The sequence below is a fragment of the Pistacia vera genome, unplaced genomic scaffold (assembly GCF_008641045.1).
Source record: "Pistacia vera cultivar Batoury unplaced genomic scaffold, PisVer_v2 Contig36, whole genome shotgun sequence".
Lineage (NCBI taxonomy): Eukaryota > Viridiplantae > Streptophyta > Magnoliopsida > Sapindales > Anacardiaceae > Pistacia > Pistacia vera.
In genome coordinates this window covers 146,940-172,177 of record NW_022196179.1, presented here as the reverse complement: position 1 = coordinate 172,177, position 25,238 = coordinate 146,940, and the positions used below count along the sequence as shown (strand labels likewise).

The window sequence follows — 25,238 nt, the reverse complement described above, 5'->3', positions numbered from 1 at the left end:
ATGGAAATGGCAAGACTAATTGCAACGACAACGTTTTCTTTTTACTTTCTTCTCTTACAATCTTCTTCAAACCTCGCACTCTCTCAATCACTCATCAACTTTCTTCCAGGATTCGAGGGGCCCCTTCCTTTTGAACTTGAAACTGGGTACTGTGTAGTTTTTAATGTTATAATCTATCAATGTCTTGCATTAATTAATAATTATTATTTTTTAAGGATTCAGAATGTTATGTACTTTTTTAATTTGTTTATTTTTTTACTGTTACATCGTCAGGTATGTCGGTGTTGGTGAGTCAGAAGAGGTACAGCTCTTCTATTACTTCGTTAAGTCGGAGAGAAATCCTACGGACGATCCCCTTTTGCTTTGGCTAACAGGAGGTCCTGGTTGCTCTGGATTCACAGCTTTTGCTTATGAAATTGGTAAGAGAAGCCATGTTACGCGGAGCATTCACTAAAGAGTAATTGACATATTTCCACCCGAGGTTCAGCGAAATCTAAAGTTGATATCCTTAGTTATATTTATTTTAGATTCTCATCTTTAAACTAACATTGTTAATAACTGTTGAAAGTAGTAAAAAACAGTGAATGAGGTCCATAAGTGAAGATATGAGTTTTGTAGAGAAGATTGTGGGGAATCCAACAGTGGCCTCAGAAGTGATTTTGGACTTCGGAATCAGTAAAAAAAAAAAACCAAAAACCGCCGACTTGGATGCTGCTAACATGAGCTGTATTTTGCTAAAATGAGCCATTTTTAGCCAAAGAAAACGTCGACACACTTTAGCTTGCTAACATACATTGTGCTACAGTGAAAAGTTGAAAACATGTTAAAATAAAAAAAAAAAAACGACGTTACTTTAAGAGTGAAAATCTGAAATAAATGCAACCACAGTATTAACTTAGGATCTCACTAAACCTCGGTGGGAATACGTTGTTTGCTCTTCACTAAATTATTTCTATGTTTGATTTTATATTTTCAAATAATAACAATGATGATGATGATAATAACTTTTGGCTCCTTTCATATAACCAGTTAAAAAGAGTACGTTTTCAGCAAAATGATAGCTCCGTTGAGTTGAGAAGAATATTTTATTTATGAGTAGTAGCTAGCTAAGTGGTGGAAAGTGGTAATAAATATTCATTTCTTTGACTCTGATTTCAACCTTAATTTTGCAGGTCCTGTAAACTTCAAGGTGTTGGAGTACAACGGGAGCTTGCCTACTTTGGTCTTAAATCCATACTCATGGACAAAGGTGGATAATATAGTAGTTTTCATATCTCAGATTGTAAACAGATTAGCTAACTCAGTTTCTCCGGCTATCTTATTTGGAGGTTTTTTACTGGTTTCAGGTGGCCAATATATTATTTGTGGATTCACCTGTTGGCACTGGATTTTCCTATGCAAAAACTTCACTCGCGTCTCTAACAGGTGACTTCAAGCAAGTTCACCAGCTCTGCCAATTTCTTAGAAAGGTAGACTCCTATTTTATATGTACAATATATCAAGTTCAATAAACTAGTTTAAGGGGGGAGCAAGAGCCTAATTGACACTGCTCTTTAAGTAGCTTTTTGCTTCAAGATTCTAGGCTGTGTTTGATTTATTATTTTGGATATAATTTTAGAGATAGTAACGGATAGTTGAATAGAGTGATTATTATAAAGTAAAATTTAAAATTTAACAAAAAAAACCTCTTAGGTTTGCTAATTTAACTAAACACCCTAATATATAAAAATTTTGTAAAATGACAAAAATACCCCTATCCACCTACAGTGCCAGATTCTAACCACCACCGCCATAATCTGGTCAGAATCTGGGGTTACGAGGTATACCGGTCGGATCTAGCTGGACGTGGGTCGATATAGCCTTTTTCGGCCAGATCCATCTGGCTCGACGTCCAAATCTGACCGTCAACGGCCACAAAAGGCCAGATCTGGCTATCGGGTGACGGCCAGATCAATGAATTACCAGCCAGTTTCGATCGTTTGTAGGCCGTTGTGACAGATTCCAGCTACCACCGATGGTGGTTGTCGGAATCTGGCAACTATGAGTGGGTGGGGGTGTTTTTGTTAATTTTTAAACTTTTTTTTTTTGTATTTATAAAATTAATAAACTCAAGGAGTCTAAAAGTAATTAAAAAATATATAATAATATTTCCTAAATAATTAAAAAGATAAATATTTTGAGAATATAATTGAGGATATAGATAGAAATAATAAACCAGATATTTGTTCATTACTTAAACAAGTGAATATATGTAGTATGAAAAAGCTGATAATTTTCTGATTCCATATTAAATCCTGAAGTGGTTGGTGGATCATCCTGAGTTCCTCTCTAGCCCATTCTACATTGGAGGGGATTCATACTCCGGCTTAACTGTTCCAGCACTTGTTCAACAGATTTCGAATGGTATGAATAGCGATAATTCCTTTAGTAGTACTACTCCACACGCAATTACAACTATTTTGTAAGTATTGTCAGATTGGTTCTTTCTATTGACATTTTTGCTTTCCTCTTAAGAGAACAAAATCATGCGGCGACCATGTGAATCATTAATTGTTGCGTCTGTTTAGTGGTCCTAAAAACGTTTTATTGATTGTGTTTCTTAGCTAATTTTCTTCATTAATATATGCAACATTCTTTTATGTAATTATAATCATGCAGAAAATGAGGAAGATATCCAGCCACCGATAAATCTCCAGGTCCGTAATTTTTATCCTTTATTAGGATCAATCCACATGATAGTTTGACAGACACAGTTAATTATTTTGTACATTTTCGGATTTTTCAAGATAAATTATGTATCTGAATGCTTCGAACATGGTCGAAATACTTAACCCCACTATGGGTCTGTAAGGAAATATAATGAGACTAATTTTGAAGAAATTTCTGCTTAATTAGTTACTAATCGACTAGTGTGGTTCTGAAATGGTTTCAGGGATACATTCTAGGGAACCCGTTAACAGAGCCAATTATTGAACAGAACACAGTGATCCCATTTGCTCATGGAATGGGGCTTATTTCTGATGAACTCTATGATGTATTTTAATCTCTCACATCACTTCTTCAATATCCCCAATTAAATTTCATTACTCAGCCAAAAAAAAGTAACATAAACCCCAATTCCGTGACCGGGAACGTTATAGATGAAATGTACAAGAAGGCGACATAAAATTTCCGATACCAATATGATTACAGTAACATGGAATTCCAATAGTGTTGCTGGTAAAAGGAGCTCAGTATTACCACCAAGCAGGGGCGGATCCAGCCCATGACCCATCTCAATTTATTTTTTTTAAAATACTAATATGTATAATTTTGGAATTTTGGCATAGAATATCTCACGTGTGAAATGTTTACCGATATGATTCAGGCCGCATCGCATCACCATAGAATATTTACGAAATCTTTATTGACATGAAAACAAACCAAATCAATTCTTATGAAAAATCACTTTTGTCCTGTTCTAAATGAATAAGACTGCGCTCGCTTTCACGACCATGAACCACCCAATCACCCATTCATCTTATCCAACAGCCTCTATATATGTTCAACATTACTAAAATTCTTCGTAAATAATGGAAATGGCAAGACTAATTGCAACGACAACGTTTTCTTTTTACTTTCTTCTCTTACAATCTTCTTCAAACCTCGTACTCTCTCAATCACTCATCAACTTTCTTCCAGGATTCGAGGGGCCCCTTCCTTTTGAACTTGAAACTGGGTACTGTGTAGTTTTTAATGTTATAATCTATCAATGTCTTGCATTAATTGATAATTATTATTTTTTAAGGATTCAGAATGTTATGTACTCTTTTTAATTTGTTTCTTTTTTTACTGTTACATTGTCAGGTATGTAGGTGTTGGTGAGTCAGAAGAGGTACAGCTCTTCTATTACTTCGTTAAGTCGGAGAGAAATCCTACGGACGATCCCCTTTTGCTTTGGCTAACAGGAGGTCCTGGTTGCTCTGGATTCACAGCTTTTGCTTATGAAATTGGTAAGAGAAGCCATGTTACGCGGAGCATTCACTAAAGAGTAGTCAACATATTCCCAACAAGGTCCAGCGAAATCCAAAGTTGATGTCCTTGGTTATATTTATTTTAGATTTTTACCCTTAAATTAACACCGCTAATGACTGTTTAAAGTAGTTGAAAACGGTGAATGAGGTCGGCAATTGAAGATATGAGTTTTATAAAGAAAGTTGTGAGGAGTTCAACAGTGGCCTCAGAAGTGATTTTGGACTTCGGAATCAGTCGAAAAAAACTAAAAACCACCGACTTGGATGATGCTAACATGAGCCATTTTTTGCTAACATGAGCCCTTCTTAGCCAAAGAAAGCATCGGCACACTTTAGAGTGCTAACGTGCACTATACTACAGTGAAAAATCGAGAATTTGTTAAAATAAAAGAAATTATATTGCTTTAAAAGTGAGAATCTGAAATAAATACTACCAGGGTATTAATTTAAGATCTCGCTAAACCTTGGCGGGAATACGTTTGTTTGCTCTTCACTAAATTATTTCTATGTTTGATTTTATATTTTCAAATAATAACAATGATGATGATGATAATTACTTTTGGCTCCTTTCATATAAACAGTTAAAAAGAGTACGTTTTCAGCAAAATGATAGATCCGTCGAGTTGAGAAGAATATTTTATTTATGAGTAGTAGCTAGCTAAGTGGTCGAAAGTGATAATAAATATTCATTTCTTTGACTCTGATTTCAACCTTAATTTTGCAGGTCCTGTAAACTTCAAGGTGGTGGAGTACAACGGGAGCTTGCCTACTTTGGTCTTAAATCCATACTCATGGACAAAGGTGGATAATATAGTAGTTTTCATATCTCAGATTGTAAACAGATTAGCTGACTCAGTTTCTCCGGCTATCTTATTTGGAGGTTGTTACTGGTTTCAGGTGGCCAATATATTATTTGTGGATTCACCTGTTGGCACTGGATTTTCCTATGCAAAAACTTCACTCGCGTCTCTAACAGGTGACTTCAAGCAAGTTCACCAACTCTGCCAATTTCTTAGACAGGTAGACTCCTATTTTATATATACAATATATCAAGTTCAATAAACTAGTTTAAGGGGGGAGCAAGAGCCTAATTGACACTGCTCTTTAAGTAGCTTTTTGCTTCAAGATACTGGGGTGGTTTGATTTATTATTTTGGAGATAGTATCGGATAGTTGAATAGGATGACTATTACGAGGTAAAATTTAAAAATTAACAAAAAAAAAACTCCCTAGATTTGCTAATTTAACTAAACACCCAATATATAAAAATTTTGTAAAATAACAAAAACACCCCCTCCCACCCACAGTGCCCGATTCCGACCACCATCGCTAAAATCTGGTGGGAATCTGGGGTTACGACGCAGACCGGTCAAATCTGGTCGGATGTGTGTTCATCTGACCTTTTTCGGCCAGATCCATCTGGCTCGACGTCCAGATCTGGCCGTCAACGGCCGCAAAAGGCTAGATTTGGCTATCGATGACGACCATTTCTTTGGTCGTCGTTGACGGCCAGATCAACGAATTACTAACTAGTTTCGGTCGTTTGTAGGCCGTTATGACAGGTTCGGTGGTTGTCGAAATCTGACAACTATGAGTGGATTGGGGTATTTTTGTTAATTTTTAAATTTTTTTCTGGAGATATTTATAAAATTAATAAATTTAAGAGATCTAAAAATAATTAAAAAATATATAATAATATTACTTAAATAATTAAACAAATAAATATTTTGAAAATAGAATAGAGAATATGGATAGGAATAAAAACCCAAACGCACGAGATATTTGTTTATTACTTAAACAAGTGAAAGTATGTAGTATGAAAAAGCTGATAATTTTCTGATTCCATATTAAATCCTGAAGTGGTTGGTGGATCATCCTGAGTTCCTCTCTAGCCCATTCTACATTGGAGGGGATTCATACTCCGGCTTAACGGTTCCAGCACTTGTTCAGAAGATCTCAAATGGTATGAATAACGATAATTCTTTCAGTAGTACTACTCCACACGCAATTACAACTATTTTGTAAGTACTGTCAGATTGGTTCTTTCTATTGACGTTTTTGTTTTCCTCTTAAGAGAACAAAATCATGCGGCGACCATGTGAATCATTAATTGTTGCGTTAGTTTAGTGGTCCTAAAAACGTTTTATTGATTGTGTTTCTTAGCTAATTTTCTTCAATAATATATGCAACATTCTTTTATGTAATTATAATCATGCAGAAAATGAGGAAGATATCCAGCCACCGATAAATCTCCAGGTCCGTAATTTTTATCCTTTATTAGGATCAATCCACATGATAGTTGACAGAAACAGTTAATTATTTTTGTACATTTTCGCATTATTCAAGATAAATTATGTATCTGAATGCTTCGAACATGGTCGAAATACTTAACCCCACTATGGGTCTGTAAGGAAATATAATGAGACTAATTTTGAAGAAATTTCTGCTTAATTAGTTACTAATCGACTAGTGTGGTTCTGAAATGGTTTCAGGGATACATTCTAGGGAACCCGTTAACAGAGCCAATTATTGAACAGAACACAGTGATCCCATTTGCTCATGGAATGGGGCTTATTTCTGATGAACTCTATGATGTATTTTAATCTCTCACATCACTTCTTCAATATCCCCAATTAAATTTCATTACTCAGCCAAAAAAAAAAAAAGTATTTTTGTAGTTTAATTAGTCCGTAAATCTTTTTTTTCCAGTCACTGAAAAGAACTTGTGGAGGACAGTATGCAAATATAGATCCCAGCAATGCAGATTGTTTAAACAATATTCAGGCTTACTATACGGTAAGCACGGCTTGACTTCTTCAATTTTTCAATTATTGGTATTATATAGACATCAACTGTTATCGTTGTTATAGCACCTTGTTTATTTTTATTCGTCTATTAATTACACGAAGTTGATGATGCATGGTTACGATTGGCATACTCAGGCCATTTCAGGAATTCAAACAGCGCATATTTTGGAACCCATTTGTGGATTTGCCTCCCCAAAACCACAAGAGTTTCTTATTGGTTATAGAAGATCTCTCAATCAGCATCCTCATCAAGAGATCCTCGATCCTGAACCGTTTCCTCCTCCTTTCATTGGCTGTCGCGTATGTAATAATATGCCCGTTTTCTACTCCTCCAAATTGGCTTATTCAATATTTTGGGAGATACAAGAATGAAAACTTGTTGCAATCATAATAATTTTTTTCTGCAGAGTTCGTAGCAATAAATAGCAGAACTTTACTGTTTCTTTGGCCTGACATTTTGTGAAGAAATGCACCTTAATACTCTGAAATACTCCAAAATTATTATTATTATTATTATTATTATTATTTGTTTTTTATGGTTTTCAATTTGGTTCGTTCTTGTCTATCTACTATATGCTTTTATTTTGAGTTAACTTTTGTTATTGCAGAGTTATGGGTATTTGCTGTCTTCAATTTGGGTTAATGACAATGATGTCCAGAAAGCACTTAAAATTACAAAGGTATGAGATGTATAGTTGTATACTACTAAAGATTAAAGTCATTGAATAAAACAGTGACATAAAGAAGCATGAGCTGTATTTAGTACAGAAAAATGGAGTGGGGTGGATACGATGCAATTATGGATTACCTTACACAACTGAAATTGGCAGCAGTTTTTCGTATCACGTAAACCTCAGTGCCAGTGCTAAAGGCTACCGTTCTTTAATTTACAGGTTTCACTTGCTTTCTTGCAGTTAGTTTAGTTCCTTATAAGCTTGAGGTATGTAATAGAAAATCGTGTTACTTTTGTTTTTGACTTTGCAACAGTGGTGATCATGACATGATTGTACCATTCTTTGGAACACAAGCATGGATTAGATCTCTTAACTACTCAATTGTTGATGACTGGAGGCCATGGATCCTCCAAAGCCAAGTTGCAGGGTTAGTCTTTTTTCCTTTTTGAACGATAATAGACTCTTGAGATTGAGTTTATTTGACAAAAAAAAAAAAAAAATTGGTAAACCGGGGGTGTTTGATTGACAGATATACTAGAACTTACTCCAACCAGATGACATTTGCTACTGTGAAGGCAAGAAAACTCCCATTTTTTTATTTTATTGTTATTATAACTAGACCAATTGAAGAATAATAATATAATAATTTTCTTGTTTGGATTATCTACAGGGCGGGGGACACACAGCTCCAGAATACAGGCCTGCGGAATGCTATGCTATGTTCAAGAGGTGGATACTCCATGATCCGTTGTAGTCACCTCCAAGTTTAAATCTTAGACCAAAAATACCCAGTTGTTCCAATGTCATTGTGCTATCAGCTCCAGCATCTTATGACAAATATTAGGAGAAATTTATACCTGGTATTCTCCTTATAAAAATATAATAAAATTGGACATTTCTGCCACTAAACAAGAAAATATTGACTAAATTTTGATTTTAACGTGTATGCACCGGGCTTTTGACTTAATGTATCTGACATCAAAATTAAGCTTAATCTGATGGTAATCAATGATCCACCACCAGTTGAGAAAAATTTAACACAAGTGCCCAAAATTGAACATTTCCATTTGAAAGGAACCAAAGGGTTTTTCAAGATTTCAATAGATCCAGAAGATTCTATTTTAATTTTCACGACTCAATAAAATCACTTCCCCGTTTGTCATTTCCAGACAACTCTTAGACGTAGAGTTAAAGATAAAAAGTTACGTACAGCATTGGTTAAGAAAGAGTCCTCACTTTGTCCAAATCTGTCAATTGATTTGAATACACTAGCAGCAGTAACAGCAACCATGTACAAGAAGATAAAAAGAAGAATTTAACGATTTATAAAGGAGAAGATTCAGAGATTCTGAAGTAAGCAGCCTATCTGTAGTAAAAGATAATTGCAGACAAATTTATTGGATCCCTTAGTTTTGGTCTTCAAAAGAAACTTCCTGTGTTAAAACCAATATATATAATATAACCAATACGTTTCTTTTTTCTAACTACTATTAGTTACTTCTTTATGAACAAAACGGGGGTTTGGAGTATACAATGATAAAACCACTTCTGAAATTACAAACCAAGAATTTCAGAACACAGATTTTTTATCCCTTAAATAAACATATGAACTGAGCATACAATAAATAGATGATTGATATGCAAAAGCCCCCATTTGTTGCCACCAAGTAGAACGCCCTTGTAAGATAAGATTGCTTACAAGTCAAAGCAAAGTTTGTATACTCAAAACTTCCACAGGATGCCTCCCCAAAAATCTCCATCTTAGCAATGAAGACATAAATGATCAACAATGATTTTATATTCGTTCAACTACGATACAATATAGTCTACTACTGTGTAACTGGATGTGTGGATAAATTTTGGACCATATAAGAACTCTTTTTACTTATCGTGCAATTCCTTTTTCGGAAGTATATCATGCCTCCTAAATCTCCACCTGAATCTAACGCCTGCAATAAAGAAATATATATGAATATTAAACCATTTCTTTTCTCTGAAGCAAGCATAAATCTGTTATCATTGTGATGGTGATAAGCATATTGCTTGGCATTGATATTAACTTGGATAAAAGTATAAAATGCAATTTGGGAGCAAACCCTATTGATGCATTTGTCTTAAAGACGATATAATATTAAAGGGAAAATTTCAAGTAAATGGATAACTTATGTACTGAGTCAAGGGAAAAATAGTAAGGTAAGATAAAATATCAAGAAAAGTACCATGGGACTTTCTTGAGAATAACTTTAGAACCTCATCAATAATAATAACCTACAGCAAAAAGACAAGATAAATATTAAAATTCTACAATTTAGAAGCAAAATTGTATAAGAAAAATAAAGACATCAATTAGAAGATAAATGCAAATTTACTGCATTGAGTTATGCATGCATGTTGAAAGAATTATTTACAACAAAATCTTAAGTATACGCTGGGCCTGCTATTCAGAGTTCAACAGAACACTCATTGACAATGGGTTTATGGCACAATCATTTGAATTCTTTTCCTCGTCCTCAAACAGGCCAATATACAGTCTCATTACCTACCTCTAATGTTTGACAAAAAGGGACATGTAATTCAAGAAAAGCTAGTAGGGTTGGCAAACCCTCAGCTTAAGCTGACAAATCTTGAACTCCAAGGTTATGCATATATAGTTTCCATCTCAAGCCAACACAAACCAAAGTTTATATCAAATAATTAAACCGGGTGAACATTCATCTCAGCTTCCCAATGTTTTCAACATTATTGAAGGAAATCCAAGCCACTACAGTGATGAATGTTCACAAAATATTGCAACTGTTTTCCAGCATTATGAAGCAAATTATAACATATTTTATCTTTTATCACATTATGAAAGCAGGATCCAAATTATAGCATTAACAAACAAATATCTTAAATAGTAAAATGAGCTAAAGAAAATACATACAGGAAATGAAAGATATAAAACAACTCTCCACTCAGCCCAAGATAATGGTGTTACCTGGAGTACAAAATATTAAATAAAATCAGTTTCTTCGTGAAATGAGAGAAAAATTAATAATTACTTGATCATCTGCTGAGCCAGAGAAAAAGAAAACTTACAGAGAAAAGAATGGATAGTGGCCTCACGTACAATATTAGTATGTGAAGAAGCATTGTCAAAATAATTGAAGCAACAAGCCATAAATTACTCCAAGGAGGGATGACCCTGAAATACATGCATGGTTAAAAAGGGGTAGGGTCAAAGTAGTTTCTCTTATTAAAGAAGGATACTTACAACAGAGACTGATTTTCACTGAGGTTATTCAGAGCATTAAACATCTCAACAACAACAAGCACGGTCATTGACACAGTTGAGGGATGGCGATCCTCAAAGATACTGCATAGGTAAGTTGTTTCCCTTGTTGAGCAAGAGTCAAAATTCATCTGAATAGAATGATGTGATTAGAGTTCCACAAGGAATATTTATGGGCTTGCATAAGCCCATATGCAAAAAAAATAAAAGTAAATTTGGTAATTGCCAATTTTAGAATATCAGTAGCCTGATCATGCACTGATAAAAAATTTAACATTCATTAAAAAAAAAAAAAAAGAGAGAACCATACCAGTTCTGTGTATGGTAGCTTCGGACCACTATCAGAATAAACAAACCACCATACGAACCCCGCAACAGTAGCAAGTCCAACATAAGCTGCATCAAATAATTTGCCATACATGATACACCTATATTGGAATTGTGATGATTGTACAATATTAAGCTAACAATTAATGCAAAACAAATTGGAATAATATCAAATGCTTGTCAGAAATGATTTCAGAGAACATGTTACGTCAAAATCTTATGAATGTTATTTAGATAGGACCCACTAATACAAAATGTATCGTGTGACTATATTGACATTCTACATACTAAGAAAAATTAGATGAAAAGCTTATTTGGTTATGCCATAGTTCATCTTGTGTCTGATATGTTCTTCTATACTCTCCGTTTCATATAGAAAGCCACTTATTCAAGAAAGAAAGTCCTTCAGTTGCTGTGTCTCTTTGGTTTTATGCAGAATAAGATATTCACCCAGAAGGGAACGGAGTCAGGAAAAGGTAGACCACTCCAGCGGACTAAATCAAATAATACGAAGGTTAAAATTATAATACAACAGACTACTAAGACTCCACCTAAAGTCCATTATGTTGTTCCCAGCGAAGATAAAAACCTGTCTTTAGCAACAATATTGCAATTTCGGGAGTCATTGGAAAACCTCTAGTTTACAAAACAAAGCATCCCATACAATTCAGTAAGAGTTCCAGATACTAAGTGATGGCATTTGTAGATACCTCCAATCACCAAATAACGAAAGAACAACCATCCGGTAACCACTGCTTCGCTAACCTGTGGACATCGAGTTGAGTAAAAAATTAAAATAACATAACATAAGAAAATGAGTTTTCCTTTTGTTCATGCAAGAAAAATATCTAATATATATTTAAAATAAATAGAGCATACAACTGAATTTCACACACAACACCAAAAATTTCATAAACATGAATTGTGGTGTGTTAGGATCCCACATTGAGAGGGAAAAAGGATGAGCATGTGGTTTATAAGGGGCACTCTCCCTTGGCAAGCCGGTTTTTCAAGGAGAGTTCTACCCAAGCTCACAAAAGGACCACTGCCCAACCCAGTTCTTATCAAAGGACCATTGCCTAGCCCAAATTTTATCAAAGGCCCACTACCTAGCCCAATTCTTATTAATTTAGGAATGGATTCCTATCAAATGGTATCAAAGCCAAACCCCACCCGAGCCCATGTTCCAGATGGGGCGACCTAGGAAAGAGCTACATGGGAAGGGGCGACCAAGGAGAGTAGGCCACCCAGAGTGAAGCCGTCTAGAGTGGGCCAATGTAGACGTTGGGTCTCGAAGCCGAGCCCATGTTCCAGAAGGGGAGACCTGGGAAAGGGCTACTTGGGAAGGGTTGACCTAGGAGAGTAGGCCATCCAAAGTGAAGCCGTCCAAAATGGGCCAACGTGGACGTTAGGTCTATAAGCGTGGGGGAATATTAGAATCCCATATTGAGAGGGAAAAATAGTGGGCATGTGATTTATAAAGGCCTGGACACCCTCCCTTAGCAAGCCAGTTTTCCAAGGAGAGTTCTATCCAAGCCTATAAAAGAACCACTGCCCAACCCAATTCTTATTAATTTGGGAGAGGGTTCCTATCATGGTGCCAAAAAGATGTGTACAACATTATATCAATGATGCGCTAAGAATCATGTACACCATTTGCAAGCACCAACAGAAAGGCAACTCATAAAGAAAACTACCATAAGAGGAATAAAAAATATAGTGTTATGGCTTGATTATATATTCATATATTAACAAAAGAAAAGAACTGAAAAGTTAGCCACAAACACTTCATACTCAAATGAAATATTCAGAGTTGCACTTGTCCTTGAATTTTAGAAACCACATAAAGGTCAAGGACAATGGAAAAGAAAAGGTTTCAAACTAGTGAAATAAATTGAGCCTTACCACGAATCTAGAGATTAAAGCAATACCTTACGAGGTTTGGCCTTCATGACATCAGAGTCTTGCTTATTAAAACCAATAGCTGTGGCAGGCAAACCATCAGTAACCAAGTTGACCCATAGCAGCTGGACCTGAAAATAGTATTTAAAAAAAATATTATTTATTGGTGATTACAAAGAAAAAAATCATCAGGTCAAGAAATCTGTACTACTACAATTTTTAAGGCCAGAAAAAAAATTTAAAAATTAAGCGATAGCTCTTGAGAAGGATAAATTAGTATCCTTTTACTCATATACCAGATCAAATTATTCATCACCGCCAGCTGTGGAAACATACTGAAGATATTATTTTCAGCATTTGAAATCAATTTGGATTGTGTTCTGGTTCAGGTTTTGGGGAATATTTTAATATGCATATTTTCCTTGTTTATATATTATAATCACTTAAAGACAAATAATCACTATTTCCCCCCACCGCCACCTCCACCCCACCCAAAAATAAAAACAAAAAAAAAAAAAAAAAAAAAAAAAAAAAAAAAAAAAAAGAAGGATCAAGCAAGTTGAAAATCGAACTCTTCAAACTAACTAAACTCACTGGGGCAAGAGTATCAGGTATTCCGAGTACCGCTGCAACAAAAATACAAACTAATTCACCAATATTAGAAGAAATCATGTATCTGATGAACTGCTTCGTGTTATTGTATATAGCCCTCCTTCTGCAACAGCCTGCCAAGGATAAAACAGTTCAAGAAGTTGAATGGATATATATATATGAAAATTTTCAGGTGTGGATGTCTTGATATTTTTAAAGTGCAAACTAAGGACTGGCAATTGGTCACTAGCTTTATTTTGCATTTTGTTAAGCTAACAATAGTTGGATGCCTTTAAAAGTTTCAACACACACACATATATAGAGAGAGAGGAGAGAGAAGAGACTAGCATACCGCAACAATTGTAGCGCACACACACACACACACACCACACACACACATTATATTATATATAATATATATAGAGAGAGAGAGAGAGAGAGAGAGAGAGAGAGAGAGAGAGAGAGAGAGAAACTAGCGCACCGCAACAACTGTAGCACACACACGCACACACATATATATATATATAGAGAGAGAGAGAGAGAGAGAGAGAGAGAGAGAGAGAGAGAGAGAGAGAAACTAGCGCACCGCAACAACTGTAGCACACACACGCACACACACATATATATATATAGAGAGAGAGAGAGAGAGACTAGCATACCGCAACAATTGTAGCAAAGTTGTCATCAGCTAAAACCATATCTGAAGCACTCTGGAATTCAAAGGATAAAGATGTAGTGAAAAGTGAAAACCAGACTATTTAATGTGAATAATACAGCTTTATCATTAAGTTTAAGAATACTATGCTACTAAAATGAACTTCAGATAATAGGTGTTTGCGAAAAACTCATGCATCTATAAATTCCTACAAAAAGTTAGAAACCTTGTTACCCTGCTATTCATGTTAAAGAAGCAAGAGATTAAAACAAAGCCATAATCTTACCAACAAGAAAATAGGAAAGAAGAAAATTAAGAGTGCACAGGGACAACAGAGAGTGGGAGAAAGAAAGTTTTATGGCGCAAGCAACATGGTTAGTTTTACCTTTGCAACTGCTGTTCCAGATCCCATGGCAATTCCTATATCTGCTTTCTTTAGAGCAGGTGCATCATTCACACCATCACCAGTCATTGCAACCTAACAGATTAATATTGTGAGTGTTCGTCCAAATTACCCAAATAAAAAATTGATTTGATCAGAGAAGTACTGCAATACCACTTCATTCTGGTTCTGTAAGGCCTCAACCAGCATTCTTTTATGAGAAGGTTCAACCCTAGAAAATTATTAAAAAAGAAAAAGAAAAGTATGCACATCAACTTGATTTCAATATAAGCAACAAAAATTTGAAAGCTGACAAGATAATGGCATAGGAGAAAATACAATTCTTAATCTGTTAATGTAAGTGACAAACATAGCCTTAAATAAATACCTGGTGAAAAGTGCCATTCGTTGCAATGCCACAGTTTGCTGCATTGATGGAAGTTCTTCAAACTCAGAAGCAGTATAAGAGTGACCAACAAAATCTACCATGTGATCAAAAGCGCCTATCTTGCGACAAATTGATTCAGCTGTGGACTGAAGCAGTTGTTCACACATTAAAAAGGCAAGAGTGAAGATGAAAAAACTCAAAATTCCAAAGAATCCAGAACACAAACAACACTACTTTCAAGTTACCTTGTTGTCCCCAGTGACGACTATAACACGTATACCAGCAGTCATGCATGAAAGCATAGCTTTTTTCACTTCTTCTCTTGGTGGATCTAGCATTCCAACCTTTAGAAAGAAATTGAAGAAAAATAAAACAAAAAATTATGACAAATATACTAGCATAATATCAAACATTGAAGGACTACATATTCCTTTTACACATTATTATATTCTCTCGTTGCATTGCTTTGACTACTGCTCCAATATTTAATCTAGGAAAAACAACTTAAATTGACGTCTATATTAGTCCAAACTACCCTCCAACAATTCACAGTTATAAATAGTATCATACAAAATTGACAAAATTAAAATTAATTTCTATGTTTAGATAAACTCCAAATAGCAAATTCCTCTTGTCCTAACATATCTGACTTTCATGCATTTCAGGGAGATGATCAAATTCTATACTCATTAAAAAGAAATAAACAATAAAAAAGGATGAAAAAGTCTAAAGAGCAGTTCTGGGCGGTCATAAAAAATAATGCTCTGACCTTTCAAACTGGAAAAAAGTTTTTTGACATCCAAACAAGTACAAAAATTTTGGGGACAAAAGAGTCATACTTAAGGTTCAAGGCTTGACAAAAATCATTTGCCATGCACTTTAATAGAATTAAGCATTGTATTTAGAACAGAAATGCATACCAACCCAATAAATGTAAGGTCGTTCTCATCATCATAGGAGAGACTTTGTTGACCGATGGGCATCTGTTTAAAGGCTAGAGCCAGGCATCTCAAAGTTTCTTTTCCTGCAAGACTGACAAATAAACATGCCTGTTCATATGACATAAAAGAAAAGCCGAATAATTGAATTAAACCTCACCAGAATGTATAAATCCATAAGTTGACATGAAATAATGCACACGTCAAACTGATTGTCAAGACTTAGTGTAGTTGCAATTATAACCAATAAAAAAAATAAATTTAAAAAAAATCTAAAATTCGCACAAATATAACAGATTGAAAATTACACATTTGGGCACCACATAAAATCCCAATTTGCACTTTAGTGGGTATACAGGAAAGTTCTATATAACTGCCTGTTAACAGCTTTCCAGTTGATTTAATTCCCAGTGAAAGTGGAATGTAACCATCTTCCAGGCACATGGGGGGTATACCCCTGTCCTCCCCAAAAATATAAATAAAAATTAAATTCACTGTTTTAATTCCAATACTATGAACGGAAAATGCTATCACCCAAAGAATCAAAATCCACTCAAAACTTTATCAATGATAGCACTATGCATTATACAAGTGTTAACATTGCTTATTTTCAGCACCACTAAATTATTTAATAGGATCCAATTCTAACTCCACACTAATAGACCTCCGGTTAGTAAGGTTGACCAACTAAAGGGGCACAAGGGTAAAAAGGGTACTGGAAAGGGTGCTGGAAGTGTGATGTAGTGAGGGTTGTTATAATTGTTACAGTTGTCCACTTGTAGAGGGAATATAGTTGGTTAGAGGGGAATAATTTTGGGAGTAAACAGTATATTAGGAGAGAGTTAATTTTCTTAAGGGCAGGATATATTTTTAAGAGTCCTTTGGGAGGTCCCCAGCTCCTCAAATTGCTGGGATCTATCCGTTCTTGTTATTGCATCTCTATCCTTTGTTTCCTTTAATTTCAATATAACTTTAGCTTGTTGTGGAATTGATTATTGTCAATCTGTGTTCTGGGAATTATTTGCTGGTGAAATTGATTGATTTAGCAGGGGGTTCTATCACACACTTAGATGCAGTCCCATTAAGATGAAGAAAGATTTCCAAGCCAGGTTAATTTCTACTGCTACTAGGCATCTCATGTATGGAATGTCAAAGATATTCAACGAAAAGTGGGGAAATATCTGTTGAAAGAAAGTGGTGATGTAAGAAACAGAAAGTGAAGAAATCTAACCTGTTAAACCTCGACTCTAGCTCAGCTCGAATATTTGCAGTCATTGGAACAGTGCTGCCATTGTCATTGCAGAGGATATTTGTACATCTAGAAATGACACTTTCTGGAGCACCTTTTGAGAACATAATATCCATCTGCTTATGACTACAAAGGACACTCATCATTTTGCGATCACGAGAAAATTCCAAAACAGAGACCTGAAAAAGAATTGAATATTTAGAAGTACATATAGAGACAACAGGCTAGTGCACCAAAAAATTAGATAAATTACAACTATGTTATCCATTATTCAAGGTTCAGACAATGATTTCCTTTAAAATTGAATAAATTTCTTAAAATAAAAAATCAAATTTGCTACAATCAACAGTCTTGTACAAATCTACTAGTAACTATAAACCCTTTTAATCTCCTCCATAGACAATATTGATCCACAAAATTTACAGTAATACGTTTAGACACAATAAAGAAAAAGAGAAAACTAATCAAGCGACAATTAGTTTCAAAAGCAAACCTTTTTAAATTGGTTCTCCCAGTAATGATTACAGTATGAAGCACGCTCATGCTTACTAAGCATGTTCAGGGCAGAAGGCATAGAATCAAAACCAGGAAGGCCAACCTGTAAAAATAGTAACACAAATTTGCAGCCAAAGTGAGTTACTGCAATAATAAAAATATTAAGATGGAAAGTAAAAGGAGGAGAGGAGGAAAAAGAAAACAAAATGATAATAATAATAATTACAACTTATTATAATCTAAGTATGGAACCTACCTTCTCTGCCAGAACACGGAGAGCCACCTCTGTAGATTCACCAATCTTTTCATAGTTTCCTTTATCTGGATTATACTGTAAGACAGACTCATTGCAAAGAGCTGAGCACATAGCTACATGAAGAAGGCAAGGCAACTGAGCAGGAATATCAAGCTGCACAATAAACAAAGACAATTGACTTGAGGGGCTAGGCTCTCTGCAATACTAAGGATGAAAAATCATTAAAATAAATACCTGCATCCCATTGCTGCCAAAGACAATTCCTTCTGGTGCATATGTTGTTCCACTCACACCGTATTCAGCAATAAGAGGACCTTGTTGTACAGAATGTACCACACATATCTAGGAAGACAAAGTAGCAGGAATTAGAAACATCATTAGGAAACAGTGTAGTGTAATTATTGTCCAGCACCAAACCCAATAATAAGGCCCATAAATACATAGGTTTAAAAAAAAAAAAAAAATACCAGTATCTACTTCAAAATCCCCCAAACTTTATGGCAACTACCCACCAAAATACAATTTCAAACGGAACATCAGATCAGTAAGGACATAGCATATTGTTAAATATTTCGTTATTCTAAGATTATCACCTTTGAAACAGACATCATATTTGTGGTCAAAGTTCCAGTTTTGTCACTGCAAATTACAGTGGTGCAGCCTAAGGTCTCCACTGATGGCAAAGACCTTACTATAGCATTTAACCGTGCCATTCGCTTTGTTCCAAGGGCCAAACACCTACAGAAATTGAATGAAACAAAAAATAAAAAATAAGAAAACAAAGAAACACTATGATGAACCAAAAACATGACAACTTCAAATAGTTCACATCTTCAGCATTATTACCACATGAACATAGTTCAAAATGCAATGCCAAGTTTACTACTTTTGCAGGTTTGGATTAGAGGCTTCTTAACTAATTTGACAAGTTATCAAAACCACAGGACAATCATACTCATTTTCACACCTTACATTATTGTCACCCAGAACTGATGTCACTGTCACAGAATTAAATTAACTAGTATCTTTTGGCAGTAAAATGACCACATAATTTTGTCATGTATAACAAGCAAGACTTATAACACTCACGTTGTAACAACAGCAGGAAGCCCTTCAGGAATTGCTGCAACTGCAAGAGCAACTGCAATCTAGGAAGGTAAAAAAAAAAAGTTACTCAAAATTTAATGTATAAAAGTAAAGGAGGAGCTATCTAGATTCTCAAGTAACCAGATAGAACACAAAATTTGGAATTGAGGTCAAGCATGTGAAGAGAAAAAAAACATGGTAAATTAACATGCTAATTAAATATCATAAAGACCAAAAAGTTTAGCGTTGCATGTTGCATCCAGAATATTCCCATCCAATTTCCCAATAATGAAAACGAGCATCTCAAGCTATTTAAATAATGCCATCACCTAACTACTGCATTTGAAATCAACAAAATCTAATGATATTCACACCAACAACTATGCAAAAATATCTGTCAAAATACGATAATATGAAAGCATTTTGTATGATGCTAAGAAATATTCAAGCAAAAATTACTTTAGTAGATAAAAGGAATTTGGATACCCCAAACTGCTATTATTCCTAACAATAAAATAAAATAACACCATCTATAGAACAGTACCTTGAAGTAATGAATTGCCCCACGCAAGAACCCACCATGAGAAGGATCACGGAAGTGACCAATGTTTACAATCCATACCAATACACAAATTCCTGCAATAACCTGAAAACACAGCATATTCATATAGCTGGATAACATGGCAAGATAGAAAGTAACAGCATTTCCCTGAAATAAAGTGAGTTTGAAGAATCTAAACATCTTAGGAAGTCGGCAAGCAATATGAAGTGCCTCATACTGATGGGAAAAGATCAAAAGGGAAAGGGAGAGAGTGGAGGATAACTTAAAATAAATAAAACCATGAATCATTAACCACCTAAAAAAGTGTCAAAGTAATATGAAGTGCATCATACTGATAATACAATGTTAAGTAACTCCACAAATCAATCATTAACCTATTAAAATGTCTTTCCTTTTCTACCACCTTTAAGTTCCAGTGGAATTGAAGACAATCCTTCGGCATGCATTTATAAGCCACATACTCACTAACATATATACATAAAAACAAAGGAATAGGACAGACAATTAGCAATCACCTTAGCCAAAAAAGTACCAAACTCATCGAGCTTCTTCTTTAATGGTGTCGCCTCCTGCAACCACCGGTGAATATTAATATTTAGAATGTATAATTAGACAACAAAGCTTCAATGGAGCTCTTTCTCATTATTATGGAGTTCTAGATAATTTTTAAAGACCATCAATAGAAAAAGATGGATGCTCAAGTTACTATATCACAGAACAATTACAACATAGGGAACAGGCCCCTTCATGCAGTCAAGATAAGGTTTCCTGCAAAAACGCCTAAGCCACAGTACATATGGCCAAAACACAACCCATCAGAACTCCTAATATGTATCTCAAATGTTTGAATGCAACAGAATCAAAGCCATATAAATTTCTCTGATCCAATGATATGTAGAACAAATTTGAAAATTTAGAAGCAAGTCTGAATGGTAATCAACAGAAAAACAAAATACAGATTCTTTTTTAATAGGAACAAAAAACAGACTATGATCATAAAGCGATAATGAATATTTAGGGTAAAAAAATTTGCAACAGATAAGATACTAATGAAACTGAAAATTGGCGACGCTTACATCTTCTGCTTGCAACATGGAATCACGTATGCTGCCCATGGCAGTGTTAGCACCAACTCCAACTACAATAGCTCTTGCTCTACCCACAACCACTACTGTACCCTGGCAGTCAAAATACATTGGAACTTTGTTTAATGCTAATTAATACTAAAAGAAGAAACGTTATGTATAAGGCCCTGAAGAAAGAACAGACAAACAAGAAAAAGAATTCCCCATTTAAGGCATAAAAGTACTTCAACTCTATCGCTATCTGATTGAGGGTCAACAATATAAACTTTCACTTTAAAAAAATACGAATTAAATACTTTTTAATGCATCACCTATATAAATGGACAAGAAATAAGTTTACAGACTCATAAGATTAAGATACCCTATGATATAAAACTAAGTATACTCGGTCTAACCAAACTATGGACACAGGATTTCCAAGCAGAAAGTGTACAACACTGTCCAATCACTCCAGCTTCCAATGTAAAATGAAACTAACCACCAAATTAACAACAGAGAGGTAGGTAAAAATAGATAGTGTGTCCAAGTATAGTTGCAGATCATAGCATTTTCACTTCAATAATAAATGATGTGCTTTCTTAAATATTTTAGGGTTTGATATGTAATGTAAAACCAAATAACAAGATCATGTGCATCCAATGGAAAGAAAGAATTTGGTGCTTTAGCATGACCCTATGGTGGCTCCAATCACATCTCTTTTAAGTAGATCAACTCTCATTCTAGACCTATTTATCCTGACTTTATCTCCAATTATGTACCAAAAATTTTGGGCCTGTTTGGTTCATGATTCCAAATCAAGTTTCAAAAAATAGGCTACACTTCGAAAATCTGGATCATTTTTTAAGTACTTTCAAATTTAAAAAATTGTGAAAACTCATTTATCAAGTCTAGAATTTTTATTTATGAAATTCAGATACTATTTTATAAAGCAGCAAAAATTACTTCTTCTTCTGTTTCTAAATTTTGGGTTCAGGATTGGGTCAATACTCATTTCTGATCAGTCCCCAATCAAACCCAATTTCTGATTACATCAGATTGGCAAAACAAACATTCCCTTAATCCCTTGTCTACACAAGCATATTATTTTTTGTCTAAATATTGACTACAACAGCATAAAAGCTTTTACCGAGAAAAGAATATTTGTCTTGTCTTGGTACACAGCATTTGTCGCCATGGTGGACTCAAGTTCTTTTTGCACAGAGCAGCTCTCCCCTACAATCAATAAAACATAATTAGGAGCTGAACTAGAATTTCATGCGCTCAATTATTATGTACTCATCATATAAAGTGTAGATGATGCCTAAATTCAATCCCACATTTTTTTCATTCTTCGATTACTATGGACTACAGAGGAGCGCAACTAGCATGGTCTCCAGCACACAAAGCTTAAACAAACATTTTGGGCAATAACATCCCCATATATAGCACGAATTAAGAAGTAATTTAAAAAGAAAAGGTAGATAACAATATCTTCTAATTCTTGCAAACAGAAATATTATGCACCACTTTTTTCACTTAACATTCACCAAATCAATTCAGGTATTAAAAGTGTAGGCCTGTGCCTAAAACTGTACTGCAATAACTGTTCAAGTTGATAGCTACACAACTATAGCCAGTTTGAGATAGTCATGTTTTGTATATGCGCAATAAGCCTATTAAATATCATTAATAACAGTGAAAAATCAGTACAATCTCAAAGGAAAACATCACATACAGTAAAAACAGATTACTTAACCTGAAAATGAATAAGCTATTTGAATCTAAATCATTCATATAGCTTAAAAATTCGAATTAGAACTAAAAGGTGATTTTTTCTTAACTGTTTTCATACTTTAGCAGAAATAAATGATATTTTTCTTAAAGAGAAAACAAATTAATTTGCATTTACAAAAGTACGATGATTACAAATCAACAATAGCATGACTATACCTTACAAAGATTCCCAAGTCTTGATATTTATGATAGCTATACAAAAATATACACAAACATGAATTCAGAAAATGTAGGCGGAGGCAACTCAGTTTCACTCAGTCTACCTATAAAGCTTATTGCATAATTGTTAATTGAACAATCTAACACATGAATTTAGTACAGTGACAAAGGTCAAAAAGTGTTCAGTACAGAATTGACCATTACCCAGATAGCAGAAGGCTTGCACACTAAATTGATCAGTACACACTGAATGGACCTCGTCTGCTATTTAAACATGATACTTATAATTGTTTCCAAAGAGATTTAGCAAGTATACCCCTAAAATGGCATACTTGCTATCTTTATTAACTTAGTTCAAGTATTGATACCTGATTTTATGAAGATCAACTCAAAACTGTGCATCATTGACAATCAAGTCTATTTTTCAGATTTGATATGAGGAGACATACCTGTAAGAATTGCTTGATCAACCCGTAATTGATTACTTAGCATCTCAATCATTCTCAAATCAGCTGGAATCTTGCATCCCACTATTAACTCACAAAAGGAAAACCTTTTCAAGATCTTTCTGAACTCTTTACAAATATCAATAAATTTTTATATAAATAGCACATGACCAACTTACCATTAACTTCTACAATATCCCCTGGCACCAGTTCTGTTGCTGGAAGAATGGAGAAACAACCTGCAATAATAGTTTACATGTAAACTATGTATAGCAAAAATGACAAAAGTTCTCTCGTTCAGTTTAGTGACAAATTCTTTTTATACGAAAATGAAATAAATTCTAATAAAAGATAATAAGATTGAGATCCCCCAATCCACTGTAAATACCATCTCCATAGTTGGTAAAAATAAAAAAAATCATTTGTTTATTTCCGTTAATTTTTGGTTTACCATTTCGCAGGACAGTTGCAATATCTGCTTGATAGGCACGTAGTTCCTACACAATGGAATTGAGAAACAACTGTCAAGATAGTTCAAGCCGTGTAGACTTCACCATCCACAAAGAAATGAATAACATTATAAAAGGCATACTTCAACCAAAGTTCAAGCAGATTAAATAAGCACAAAGAAAGACACTTTCTCTGACATTAGTCAGCAAGCAAAAACTTAAATGTAGAAAGCTCAATTAAAGCAGACAAGATCCACTTATAGCCTAAACTAGAAATCTGCTCAATTTCATGTGAGCTGTCCTCAAAGTAAAACTTTGGAACTTACCTCAAGAGCCTTTTCAGCATTAGTTTCAGTAATTACACCAACTGCTGCATTGGCAGCCAATATCAGCAGGATCACCTGTGAAGGTTACAAACCATAGAGTTTAAACTGTAAACCAATACATTTAAATTTTAAATAAAAAATGTTTATTAAAGAAAAATAAAAGGAGAAACAGGCCCTGCCAAGCAGATCTTACAGAAGGCTCCAGAAAAGCCGTTAATCCAGTCTCTCCATTAACCAAAGCCAAAACAAAAGAAACAACAGCTGCAGCAATTAATATCTTCACAAGCAAATCATCAAACTGTTTCAACACCAGTTTCCAGAAGGGAGTCCCTGTATTCAAGGGTCAAAAACATAAGGTTCAAACTAAAAAATAACCAATTATAGCTAGATAGGTTAGAATTTAGAAACACATAACTTGTTATTGTTTCATTTATATATATAAAGGGGAAATAGAAGTATTCATGCACAAAAATGTAATGAAGGCAATAAAAAAAGTATCAAAAAGGAGTAAGCAAGGAGTATGCCCTGTACTTACTTTTTTCTTGAGGCAGCACTGCAGCGCGTGAGAGAAGCATGCAATTAAAGAAGAAAAAGACATCAGAAGAAAATATTTAGAAAAATACATTATAAGAACATATTTTTAAATGAGTATCAGATTCCATAACTTTTTCTACTAAACAATTACAGCAAAACTAACTCACGACGGTACTAAAGATACATCACCATAACTTTGAATGACATTTTTTTGTTATCATATAATCACCAATAGATAATACCACAAAATGCATGAATATTAAACTTTATATAGAATGCATGAATATTAAACTTTATATAGAATACATGTTGTGTAGAAAGATTCTACAAAGTAACTGCAGATCACCAGCACACAATCAAGTGAGCCACTCTATAATTTCCAACTAGGAAGATCCAATATCAAAAGAACGAAGATGATTGAAAAAGAAAAAGAAAAAAAAAACGTGTACATGCAATTGCTAGGGGAAATTTAGCACATAACCACATAGTGGCATGATTGAAAGCAGCAGCATATCAGCAACTAAATTTTGAATTTGCATGCTTAAACTTCCCAAATTCGTTGTGGTTCTCTTCAATTGCTCACAAATCACATCGTACCAGGATCTTCAAAATCAATAAACCTATACAGAGAATTGAGTGGAGCAAAAGCTAGAAGACAGCGATTGTTTAGGCAGCCTCAAGTATTCAGAAAATGATTATGTATCTTCTCTGCTTCTGGAGAAGCACTACTTATTATCGTTGCTAAGCATTTATGATATATGCCATCAAACACAAAACCAAGTAAAATGAAAAAAGGAAGAAGAAACCGAAAACAGAGTATAAATATTTGTGGTCGCGTTTCTTGTTCGTAAACTACTACAGGAAACCAATA

At 34.5% G+C, this 25,238-nt stretch overlaps 2 protein-coding genes across 2 annotated transcripts in view; one reads left to right on the top strand and one right to left on the bottom strand.

Annotated features, from left to right (window-relative positions):
- LOC116139835 (serine carboxypeptidase-like 7) lies at positions 1-8,390 on the top strand. The gene is made up of 14 exons (XM_031425483.1): positions 1-146; positions 274-419; positions 1,173-1,249; positions 1,347-1,469; positions 2,301-2,403; positions 2,659-2,696; positions 2,933-3,034; positions 6,722-6,808; positions 6,955-7,119; positions 7,428-7,499; positions 7,588-7,712; positions 7,807-7,920; positions 8,023-8,068; positions 8,164-8,390. Exons 1-14 carry the CDS (start codon positions 1-3, stop codon positions 8,245-8,247), a joined length of 1,428 nt encoding a protein of 475 aa, XP_031281343.1. The 3' UTR covers positions 8,248-8,390.
- Positions 8,391-8,967: 577 nt separating this feature from the next.
- LOC116139834 (calcium-transporting ATPase 3, endoplasmic reticulum-type-like) overlaps positions 8,968-25,238 on the bottom strand; it is a 52,462-nt gene continuing 36,191 nt past the window's right edge. Inside the window, 22 exon segments of the mRNA XM_031425482.1 lie at positions 8,968-9,442; positions 9,713-9,761; positions 10,417-10,470; positions 10,572-10,677; positions 10,747-10,895; positions 11,075-11,160; positions 11,802-11,856; positions 13,023-13,124; positions 13,588-13,703; positions 13,706-13,718; positions 14,244-14,294; positions 14,625-14,717; positions 14,796-14,853; positions 15,010-15,155; positions 15,255-15,353; positions 15,930-16,041; positions 17,179-17,375; positions 17,690-17,794; positions 17,948-18,100; positions 18,182-18,289; positions 18,541-18,685; positions 19,037-19,095. Coding sequence (XP_031281342.1) covers positions 9,375-9,442; positions 9,713-9,761; positions 10,417-10,470; positions 10,572-10,677; positions 10,747-10,895; positions 11,075-11,160; positions 11,802-11,856; positions 13,023-13,124; positions 13,588-13,703; positions 13,706-13,718; positions 14,244-14,294; positions 14,625-14,717; positions 14,796-14,853; positions 15,010-15,155; positions 15,255-15,353; positions 15,930-16,041; positions 17,179-17,375; positions 17,690-17,794; positions 17,948-18,100; positions 18,182-18,289; positions 18,541-18,685; positions 19,037-19,095 — 2,124 coding nt within the window. The 3' untranslated portion in view covers positions 8,968-9,374.

Bases quoted from the DNA above. Each gene is read 5' to 3' on its own strand.
- LOC116139835 (XM_031425483.1), top strand. From the start codon at position 1: ATGGAAATGGCAAGACTAATTGCAACGACAACGTTTTCTTTTTACTTT. The intron at 6,809-6,954 runs GTAAGCACGGCT...TGGCATACTCAG, and splicing joins ATATTCAGGCTTACTATACG to GCCATTTCAGGAATTCAAAC. The intron at 7,921-8,022 runs GTTAGTCTTTTT...TTTGATTGACAG, and splicing joins CTCCAAAGCCAAGTTGCAGG to ATATACTAGAACTTACTCCA.